The sequence below is a fragment of the Myotis myotis genome, unplaced genomic scaffold (assembly GCF_014108235.1).
Source record: "Myotis myotis isolate mMyoMyo1 unplaced genomic scaffold, mMyoMyo1.p scaffold_m19_p_23, whole genome shotgun sequence".
In the NCBI taxonomy this organism is placed as follows: Eukaryota; Metazoa; Chordata; class Mammalia; order Chiroptera; family Vespertilionidae; genus Myotis; species Myotis myotis.
In genome coordinates, this window is record NW_023416328.1 from 6,268,459 (window position 1) to 6,280,000 (window position 11,542).

The following is an 11,542-nucleotide window of genomic DNA, read 5'->3' on the forward strand; positions in this document are numbered from 1 at the left end:
ACCTTACCAATCTTTTTAATGCGAGAGCTTCCATAATCTAATTACACCCTAATTATAATGACGCCCCTTCTTTCTCCAAGGGGCTCGCGCGTGCTTCTGGAACATTCTCTGTCAGAGTCCCCTCATTTGCGGATTTAAAGAGAGAGTTGGCGAACCTCAGCCTGACTGAAAGTGGCAGCTCTGGCGTCTGGCTTCAGCTAGGTTTGCCCTGACCAGACCGGGCCAACTCTCGGCTCCTGAAATAACAAATAACAGCGCCCCCCCCACCCCCCCCCCACACACACCGTGCAATTCTCCTGAGAGAACGCCATCTCCCCAATTATGCAGACACGTCCTCGCCCTGTGCACCCCTCCGGCCTGCGGGGTCCACGCTGCTTCTGCATCCTGACGTGCGAGCCATTAGTCACTTCCATCCCCAGCCCAGCAACTGCAACCTCCAAGGCACACGGCCTGGCAGGGCTGCGGGCTCATTTGTGAAACCGCCCACAAGCCCGCGGGCGGCCAGGGGCTCCAGGAGGCCACAGGGCACGTCACTTAGCCGCCTCATTAGGATCACAGCCACGGCCTGCCATGGCCTCCTTCCCAGGTGCCTGGTTACCCCATTCATGCCTGTAAAGATCCATTAAGCCTTCGCGCTGAAAGGCACCGTGAAAGCCAAAATGATCACTATTATCGCCAATAAACTCCAGGGCACTCTTCCTGTCACCGGCTGGATAATCAGCTGCCCACGGCCCTCTAATGAGCTCCCCGCAGCCTCGGGGTGGCTTTGACGCTGACGGGCACGGACACCAAGAGGAAGGAGCGCCAATGCTTTCACGTGGTCTCCTGGCACCCCCACACCTGCAGCACGAGAGGAGGGGCGCCCGCACCATCCAGCCCTGCCCCAGGCCCTCCCCTTCAGGGCTGAGCCGGTAGCAGCCTGCAAGGTGGCAAAAAGCAACGTGGAGACCCACAGTTGGCGTGTCCGCTGCCCTGCGCTGCCCTCTGGCTACATAAAGGTCTTCCCATCCCCACCCGCCTCCCCGTGGGACCCACCAGGCAAATACCCGCCATTGAAACCCCACCGGCAAACTCCATGGCAACACCCCAAAATGAAGGCAGTGCGCGAGCCTGTAACGGGGCTGCCCGAGTAGACAAGGACATCTCATAGGACATCACACCATGCCACTGCCCATAGAAAGACCCAGCTACTCATTTGCATGTTTATTTTAAATATATATTTTTATTGATTTCAGAGAGGAAGGGAGAGGCAGGGAGAGAAACATCAATGATAAGAGAGAATCATGGATCAGCTGCCTCCTGCACGCCCCCTACTGGGGATGGAGCCCACAACCTGGGCATGTGCCTTAACCAGAATCGAACCGTGACCCTCTGGTTCATAGGTCGAAGCTCAACCAGTGAGCTGCGCCGGCGGAGCCAACCCCTTTTTCTTCTTCTCCCCAAGGACAAGGGCCAGCTCTTCACAGGAAACCCTGTGTGTCTTTTGAAATAATGTTTCCAATTGATCTCCTGCTGGACAAGGAAATCCACCTTCTTCCTGGTTGCACTGATCCGCTCAATTGCTCAAAGGGGCCCTTGGTCACAGGAGCTTCGGAGCCAGCTGAGCAGGGTGCCCGCTCTTCTTGGGCAGGGGGCTGGCCGCTGTGGTTCGCTCAGGAAGGGAAGGTGGAGGGAGGACGAGATGCTGCGTCCCCCGCGGGCCTGACTCCATCTGTGTAAAGGGATCTGTGCTGCGGCAGTGACGTGAGGATGAGGAGATCCAAGTGCACGCTTCACGCCGACTCTGGGGCCGGGAGCCCCGCCTGTTGGAGCTGAACCTTCAGCCAGATGCTGCCTCGCTGGCCCCAGGCTCCCGGGGGCTCCACCTCCCACAGGCGCGCCTGCTCCTCCGGGTGGGCCAGCAGGAACTTCCTACAGACTGAGGAAAGGGGCCTCGTGAGGGTGGGGGGCAGGGGGAGGCGCCTGCCCCGCACACAGGCCAGCCCAGCCTGGAGTCCGCAGGAATGGCCCCTTCCAGTCCTTCCTGCAGCCCAGGCCGCCCGGCGCTCTGCCCCGCCCCATGCTCCACGCAGCCCTCCCCCACCCGTCCTGGCCCTTGGTCCATCCCCTCTGCATCAGCTCAGGAAGCCACAGCACAACGCCACGGACGGACGGGGGCTTAACCAGGACACTTACTGGCTCAACTCTGGAGCCTGCAAGGCCAAGATCAAGGTGTCGCAGGGCTGCCTCTCTCCTCGGCGGGCAGCCACCTTCTCACCGGCCCTCACCTGGCCTTCCCATCTGCGTCGTCCTTATGGGACCCCTTCTCACCAGTCCTACTGGATCAGGGCCCTTCATCACCCCTTTAAAGATCCCATCGTCACATACAACCATTGGGGTTAGGGCTTCAACATGAGAACTGGGGGTTCCAAATTCACCCCCTAGCCTCACCCACCTCAGCACTGTCCCTCCTCCCTCCTGGGCCTCATGGGCCTCCTCTTCTCAGCGTCTTCCAGCTCATCCTCTGTGGACGCCTCGAGTCCCTGTGCCCTCAGGCTGGGCTTTTATGCCCACGCTCCCAGGTGAGCACTGTCGCCTGCCATGTCCCACATGCAGCCGAAGGGGAACCTGGTCCTGGTCCCCCCGGGGCCCGGGAGCCTCCACCGGGCCCTCTCCTGGCATTGCCGGCCAGCAGCACAGACGGAAACCTGGGCCCGAGGCGCCCCTTGTCCAGTCCAAGGGCAGCCGGCCTGGCCTCAGCCTGCAGCCGCTTCTCTCCCCGCACGCTGCCTGCCCCCAAGAACGGGCACGGCCTCTGCCCGCCAGCCGCTGCCTCCCCGCCAGCCCCGGGCACCCTGCAGCCAGGCGAGGAGCAAAGGCAGGCGGGGCCAGCAGCAGATCGCTGGGTTCTGCGGCTCTCTGACCTGGTGTGAATTTGTTTTTTGTTTTGTTTTGTTTTTTGAGATATGTTTTTTTTTTATTGCGTTCAGAGAGGAAGGGGGAGGGAGGGGGAGATAGAAACATCCATGATGAGAGAGAATCATAGATTGGCCACCTCCTGCACTTCCCTTACTGGGGTCGAGCCTGCAATCTGGGAATTGAACCGTGACCTCCTGGTCATAGGTCAACACTCAACCACTGAGCATACTGGCCAGGCTGTTTTTATTACATCTAAACCCAATGATTTCCCAGGCTGGGCAAGGTCCGGCTCTTGTGATAAAGGCTCGTTTGTGCTCAAGCCATGAGAGGTTTCTCAGAAGAAAGAGGTCCTCCATATGTGTCACCTGGATGCACGGGTATCCCTCCCCCTGACCAAACGCTTCTCCCTGACACAGGTGTGGTTACCTTGGTACATGGCGGGAGAAATCGGCCAACTGACCCCTAGGGCCTCGTCGTCTGGGAACGTCTCGCAGAAGTCCCGCAGCATGGCCACGCCCAGGCCCTGGCCACGGTGTCGCCTCCGGACAAACACGGTGTCCAGGACGGGCAGCAGGTAGCACGAGCCGGTGCCATCGCCGCACAGGCTGCCTGCAGGGGAAGTCAAGAGACACGCTGTCCCCTGGGCCTGTACCAACCTGCCAGGACGCCGCGGGCACCATCTTCACACACTAGCCACCAAAGACAAAACGACATCTCTCCCCGTCCGCCAGTCCTCCTGCCGACGGACTGGTCAGCATGTTGTTTTAGTTTTTGTTAATCCTCGCCTGAGGGTGTTTTCTGCATTGAGTCTTAGAAAGAGTGGAAGGGAAGGGGAGACCCAAGGAGAGAGAAGCGACGATGAGAGAGACACATTGACACATTGACGGTCAACCTGGGCCGGGATCGAACCTGCAACCCAGGTACCTGCCCTTGGTCTGGAATCAAACCCAAGACCGTTTGGTGTGCGGGCCGATGCTCTAACCACTGAGCAACACTGGCCAGGACTATAGTCAGTATTTTAAAAATGAAGTTGGACCCTTACCTCACACCATATACAAAAATTAATTGAAGATGGATCTAGACATAAATGTAAAGGTTAAAACAAAAAAGTTTTAGAAAAAAAAAAAACACTTCATGCCCTAACTGGTTTGATAGAATATATTTAAAAAAACAAAAACAAAACGCTTCAAAACCTAGCCTAGGGTTAGCAAACAGCTCCTAGATTCAACACCAAACCACAAACAATGGGTCAATCGGACTTCACCAAAATAAAACACCACGTACTTCAGAAAACACCACTGAGAAAATGAAAAGACTAGCCACAGACTGTAAGAAAATGTTTGCAAATCACATTCCTGATAAAAAGACATATCCAGAAGATATAAAGAACTCCTACAATTCAATAAAATGAAAACAAGCCACCAATAAAAAATGGACAGGTGATCTGAACAAACATGTCTTCAATCACTGGAAACATACTCAATATCCTTAGTCACTAGGAAAATGCAAATTAAAGCCACAGTAAGCCTGGTTGGCGTGGCTCAGTGGTTGAGCGTCGTCTTATGAACCAGGAGGTCACTGTTTGATTCCCAGTCGGGGCACATGCCCGGGTTCCTGGCTTGATCCCTAGTGGGGAGCGTGCAGGAGGCAGCCGATCAATGATTCTCTCTCATCATTGATGTCTCTCTCTCCCCCTCTCCCTTCCTCTCTGAAATCAATAAAAATATATTTTTAAAAACACATAGTGAAACAGAACTTTTCACCTACTAGAATGGCCATAATCCAAAAGACATGCAGTACTTAGTGTTGACAGGATGTGGAGAAATGAACCCTCATATACTGCTGATGGGAATATATAATGTTACAGCCACTGTGTCAAATAATTCGGCAGTTTCTTAAAAAGTTAAACTTAGGCTTAGCAAACGACCCAGCCCTTCCACTTCCAGGAACCCATCCAAAAGAAATGAAAGCCCACACCCACGCAAAGGCAGGTACGCGAACGCTTCCAGCAGCCTTATTCATAACGGCCCCAACCTGGAAACCGTTCCGGTAAGTGCACAAACAAAACGGGGCACATTGACAGCGCGGCACGTTACTCAGCAATGAAAAGGAATGACATACTCATCTCTGCTACCGTTGGGATAAGCCTCAGAAGCACCACGCTGAGTGAGAGGGGCCAGATGTCAGAAAGAAGCCGCAGGGCGCGTCCGTCCCTGTCTGCGAAATGTCCAGGAACGGCACAGTGATGGGGACAGAGCAGGTCGGCGGGTGCCTAGAGCGGGGTGGAAGCAGCCACTGGCCCCACACAGGCACTTCGTGGGGTGCTGGCGACACTCTCTACATTAGCTAAGTCCCTGAATGGCACACGCACATCGGCAGCTTCTACGGGCTGTAACACTGACTTTAAAAGAATACAATGAGTTGTATTAAAACTGTACTTAAAAGATGCACTTAAGCATCTCATTCTTTCAGGAGATGAATGAAGAGGAAACAGGACTATGGGAGGTCCTGCCCCTTTAAGGCAAGTACAGTTGGAGGCCAGGTGGGCAGCATGGCAAACTAAAGCTGAGGCTAGAAGGAAGCAGGGAACACAGGGAGTGAGGGAAGCTGGTCTGCAGAGGTGGCAATGGAGCAGGTGCTGGGCGCCCGCCCAGCGTGAGAAGCCGGCTGCACCCCAGGAATCCCCTGCACCCTTCCTCTACCCCGTCTTGCAAGCCCTTGGTCAGGGAACAGCAATCCCTCTCTCACCGGGTGGTGGAGCTGGAACGTGAACAACACCGCTCTCTGGCCTCTGCACTGTTTGCTGCTTATGTTTCTGCTAAAGGCCAGATGCATGAGGGTCCCTGCCTGACGGACAATCGGACAGGAGGCGCCCGTGGCCCTGGGTGTCTGGGGGAGGGGCGAACAGGAGGCCCTGGGCCACTTGCAAGCATCCCTGCCATGTCCCAGGTCACATGCTTGTCTGGGCTGCCAATCACCTAACTGAATGCTTCCCAGGGCTGCTCTAGCATTAGCGCTGGGCTGTCAGGAACCTGAAATGTGAAGTTGTTCCTTTTAGATTTTTATACAAAGCTTTATACTCAGCACGTGAGCCACCAGCAATGGTACTGTCCTGACAGCTAATGGTAACATTCAAGAGACGAAATGAAAAGCAAAGTGCTTGCAAAGTCACTTTACACCATTAACTGCAACAAGGATTTTACACCATTAACCGCAACGTGGCCCAGGCTGGGAACCAAAGGGACAGGCTTCAGCCCACCTCCAGCACGAGGAGAAGCGGGTGAGAATGAGGGCTGAACCTTGGGTTCGTTTACATGACAGCTGAGTGAGTGGTACCTGCTGTACCCGGAGATTCTCCCCCAGCAAGGCCTGTGCTGGGGGCCCACGGGGGCAGGAGGCCACCCAGAGCAGCGGTCGCCAACCTTTCGGACCCACGGCCGCTGGCCAGGGAGCCCGGATGGCCCGGCCCGGCCCGGCTACTCGCCTTTCGCTTTGGTTGTGTAAAATCCGACCGCGGCTCCGTCCCGCCACAAGATTTTAGCCTGCTCTTTCCCAGAGTGAGGCAAAAAGAACATGGCGTCGTCATCCAAGCTCCTCTCCAGCCGCCCAAAGATAACGACGTTGAGGACGAAGAGCACAATCCTCTCCCCGAATGACTGGACCTTCGAAGGAAAGCAGAGCGAGCAGTGAGGCGGAGGGAACAGCAGAGGCGGTGGATCCTGCGCTCGGCATCCGCCCACCGTGATCCTTCTCATGCACGAGGCCGAGATGTGCATCGTTTCTCACGGAGGTTTCACACCCGTGACCTTCACACCAGTCGGCCCCGCCTGCTGCCATCCGGTCCTCACCACCTGCCGGGTGGTCCCGCTTTGCAGGTGAGGAACTTGAAGCTCAGAGAGGGTAGGTGACACACTCACTAATTTCCTGCTTCATTGCCAAGAGGGCTGATGGCAACCGGATGGGGACTCTGCAGGGACAGGCAGGCCCAGGGACAGGCTGGGCCGGTGCAGCTGCTGAGCCGGCCAGCGGCTGCCTCCTGGCCGTCATCCATTAGAACTGAGGCTCTGGGAAAGGGGAGCTTCATACAAATGGTAATGTTGGTTTTTTTGTTTTAAATAGATGTTTTTATTGATCTCAGAGAGGAAGGGAGAGGGGGAGAGAGATAGACACATTGATGATGAGAGAGAATTATCGATAGACTGCCCCCTGCAATGCAGGCATGTGCCCTGACCGGGAATCAAACCGTGATCTCCTGGTTCATAAGTTGATGGTCAAGCCCTGAATCACACTGGCAGGGCTGCATTTTATATTTAATACTTGGCCCTTACATTTTCTTCACCATCATGATCATGATCATCATCTGTGGTTGTGGCTTCTTGGTCCACATTTGCAACTTCAACCTCTCTGACATCAGTTTCCTCGGTTGGTCTACGGAAAAGACCACCTAAGTGGCGTCTGAAACATTAGTCTGCTTTTCAACAGCTCTGCTAATAAAAAGAAGGCAGCTTGCAGAATCCCAGCAAATGGTACACAGTGTGCAGAGCCAGTAAACTTATTAATTGGCCCAGAATGTGAAATATTTCACCTTTATCTGGAGCCAAATCTTAGATGAGAAAAAGATTTGTGAAAACCTCACCAGCTAATTCTTTTTTTTAAAATATGTTTTTTAAAATTGATTTTTAGAGAGAGAAGAAGGGAGAAGGACAGAGAGATAGAAACATTGATCAGAAGAGCATCCTGGATCGGCTGCCTCCTGCAGGCTCCCTACCGGGGATCGAGCCCGCAACCCGGGCAAGTGCCCTGACCAGCAATCGAACCGGCCACCTCCTGGTTCCTGGGTCGATGCTCAACCACTGAGCCACACTGGCCGGGCCACACCAGCTAATTCTGAGAAGCCACCCCAATTCGGTGTCTCAGACAGCAACAGCCAAATCAAGTTCAGAGTTAAGCATAACGACCCTGTCACAACACCCGGTCGGTGTGATGTGGAAGGTTATAATTGTCAACTTAAGGGAAACATCCAGTCAAAAGCTGGCAGCAGAAGAGGAGAGAAAGAAAAGGCACTTAATCTGTGCAGGTTCCTGACGGGGGTGAATAATGTGGGGAATGAGATGCTGACTTAGAAACGTTTCTGGAAACACAAAAATAAGACCTGTTCTAATCCCTAAATTAGGGCCACTATTTATGTTAACAGAAAGAACATTAAGCAAGCTTTTTTTTTGGTAACTGGTGAAGAAGAGCTCGCTAAGAAACAAAATGTAATTAAAGGGACGGGGGATTTTACATGGCAACAGCTTGATGACTCTTAAAACCTTCTGCAATATCCATTCTAAATGGCAGCACCTCACCTTCATCAGGCCTTCTCTTGCAGGGTTGGAGGTCCTCAGGACGTCTTCGGTGGCCCACCAGGAGTCCTTTAGGTAAACAGCCACGACTAGAGAGAAAGCCAAAAGGAGGTGATGACACGCACCCAGCCAGCTGGTCACCAGAGGCGGTGTTGGCAGCATGCAGCCGCCGTTGCCATGCAAGGGAAAGGTTATGCCTGGTAGCATCTATGGTTCCCCCGTGTCTTTTCATGCCTGGATTCTCAACATTCTTTTTCAGTGCTGAATCCTATGCCATTGAATGGATGTACCACCGTTTATTTCTCCTGTGGTATTTTCCCTATACCCCTTATACTGCCATTTTTATTTTCTTAAATATATTTTTATTGATTTCAGAGAGGAAGAAAGATGGAGAGAGACAGAAACATCAATGATGAGAGAGAATCATTGATCAGCTGCCGCCTGCACGCCCCCTACTGGGGGATCGAGCCCGCAACCTGGGCATGTGCCCTGACCGGGAATCGAACTGTGACCTCCAGGTTCATAGGTCAACACTCAACCACTGAGCCACGCCGACCGGGCTTACTGCCATTTTTATACCTGCTTCTCAAGCCAGGTGTCTGAGTCCAGGGGGTCCAGAAGCCACAAAATAAAAAGATACATCTTCTCAGTCAAACTCTGTCAGCTGAAGACTGGGAGGAAAATGGCAGCATGGAGGAGAAAACAAAAGCCGTCACCATTCAATACCAAGCTCACGACCTGGAGGGAAATGTGGGCCATCCGGGTAAGCCGCCGCCACGGTCTTCCCTGTTTCTCTCGGTGAAGCCCAGGCCACAGTGGCATTAGCCCGTTATTAACCATAACTCCGCCCAGCCAGCCCCTCCTCTCCGAAGACCCGCGGCATCCAATCCACACGCCAGAGGCATGTCATCGGCGAATTGTATCAGCCCCGACCATAGTCCCCAGATTGACGGAGCCGGCTGGGAGCGAAGGGCCAATTAAATGCTTGACATCTGCCTTATTAATTCAACGAAATTCATGTTCAAAGTGGCACCTACTGGAACGCACAGGAGCCTTATAAAGCCCCCAGGATTATTCTTCTTGCTTAACAAGATGAATCAATAAGAGACGTCCGATTAACTGACAGTGTGTCGCTGGCACACAGATGTTGGATGTACTAAGACGGCCTCAAACAGGAAAGCTGTTAGGTCTCGGTGTCTGGGTGATGCCTGGGAAGCTTCACGGCGGGGGGCAGGGCATTCATTAGTCAAACAAGTTGTCACCAAAGAGACGGAACTGCTTTTTTCAAAATGAATCTTAAGCTGCTACGTAACAACGAGGAACAGGCCTAAAATAAACTGCCCTCAAAACTGGCGTGGCTCAGTGGCTGAGTGTGGACCAATGAACCAGGAGGTCACGGTTCAATTCCCAATCAGGGCACATACCTGGGTTGTGGGCTCGATCCCGAGTAGGGGGCATGCAGGGGGCAGCCGATCCATGATTCTCTCTCATCATGGATGTTTCTATCTCTCTCTCTCTTCTTCTCTGAAATCAATAAGAATTTATTTTAAAAAAGAAAGAAAGAAAAGACAGCTCTTGGAAAATAGAATCAGCCCTCTGGAGAGTGGCAGCATCTGGTCAGAAAAGCGCGGCCCTGGGAGAGAGGCCGTGCCCGCTGGGCATGGACGGGCGCGGATCTGGGCTGACATGCTGCAGACCCCGCCCAGGGCAGCTACGACCCGGGGCCAGCGAGATCAGAGAGTCAGAAAATGGCTTTGAAGGGAAAATGCGATTCTGATCAGCGTCCCCTGGCTCCGGACCCCAGGCACCTGCAGCTGGCGGCGTGTGCAGTGGTGACAGCCATCCACGGGGTGCGCCTCGTCAGGGAAGTCAGCCTTGCTCAACTAATTGAATTTCCTTCTCCCTCCGGGTGACAGGTGATGCGGGCCACAGAGCACATGTCAGGAATGGAGTTCATTCCGTGACACTCCAAGGCTCCCCGAACGAGTCAAGACAGCGAGGTCCTTCAGGCTAACTCCCCGGGCCCGGCTGCCCGGAGGCGGCATGAGCCACGGAGTCCAACCCCGAATGCCTGTGCGGCGCTGCCCCGGCGCCCGTCCTCGCCCCCGGGAGCTGGCAGCCCGGGACAGGAGAGACCTAACCAGCCCTCCAATACGGGGCGGGGCACGGGAGGTGCGGGATCGAGCTGGGAGCCCAAGTGTCACGAGGACCCAGAGGGGGAGTCAGTGCTGCTGAGGGGTGTTGGGGGAGCGTCCCTGGGAGGCCCCCTGTTTGGGCTCTGGCGACACTGGGGGAGGGAGGCCACAGGCAGCTGATACACAGCCCGGAGCTGAGCAGAGACAGGGAAGGCCATGCCCCATCCCAGCCCAGGAACCAAGGAGGGGGGAGTCCTCTCTCTCTCTCTCTCTCTCTCTCTCTCTCTCTCTCTCTCTCTCACACACACACACACGGATAAACACACACGCACAAACACGTGCACAAACACACATGCGTGAGCACAGTGTGCGTACACACAAGCATGAACACGCATGCACACACGTGCACAGGTCTTATCTCCCCGCACTAACTGCGAGTGGTCCGTGGACTGGCCCAGGATCAACTTCCTCAATCACAACAGAAGGGGCTTCAAGTCCCCTGCTGCCTCCCCAGCTGCCCCCCCCCCGCCCCCCTCCTCCTCATCGCTCCCCTGGAGTCCAAGCCGCCACTGCCCCGTTACAAATCTAAGAAATATGTAGTCCTCCCCCAAACCCAGCAGTTAAACCACAGTGACGGCCATCTTCGCCAAAGCAAAACACACGTCCGTCCCAAGGGCTGTGGGGCTTCACGCCCGTCAATCGTCTCAGGGGAGGGGAAACACACGCGTTGACATAGCAACTGTCACCTCGCATTACGCGCTACCATTTCCATGCAGATGTCTTCCTTAAAGGGAAGCCCTTCCCCAGATGCCCGCGCACTCGGCGCCTCTGCCACGGAGAAGGGGACATCTGGCTCGCAGTGTGCTCGAGCGTCCACCTCCCTGTGGCTCTCCAGCAGGAAGCCATGTGGCCGCCATGAGTCTAGGTTTGAACTCAAGGAAGATGGCGCAAGATGGGGTGCCTGGATCCGGAGGTACAGCTCCACTACAAGACGTGGGGGGCGGAGAGAAACCCACACCAAAGCTAGTCTCGCTAGAAAGGGAGTCTGCACCTCGTCGGGCTGGGCCAGGGCACGCACAGCGAGCGTCTCAGGGCTGGGGGAGCAGACAGAGCTGCAGACAGCCCGGCTGCAGGGCCAAAACCCCAGAAGCCTCGAGACGCCTC

General features: G+C 54.8%; 1 protein-coding gene across 1 annotated transcript in view; it reads right to left on the minus strand.

Moving 5' to 3' along the window:
• Window positions 1-1,295: 1,295 nt before the first annotated feature.
• Window positions 1,296-11,542, minus strand: part of FAM169B (family with sequence similarity 169 member B) — a 23,561-nt gene continuing 13,314 nt past the window's right edge. The window contains exons 4-7 of the mRNA XM_036355669.1: window positions 8,247-8,332; window positions 6,383-6,560; window positions 3,325-3,507; window positions 1,296-1,918 (exon numbers count right to left, since the gene is read on the minus strand). Of these exons, the coding sequence (XP_036211562.1) occupies window positions 1,773-1,918; window positions 3,325-3,507; window positions 6,383-6,560; window positions 8,247-8,332 (593 nt within the window). The 3' untranslated portion in view covers window positions 1,296-1,772. The remainder of the gene's footprint in view (window positions 1,919-3,324; window positions 3,508-6,382; window positions 6,561-8,246; window positions 8,333-11,542) is intronic.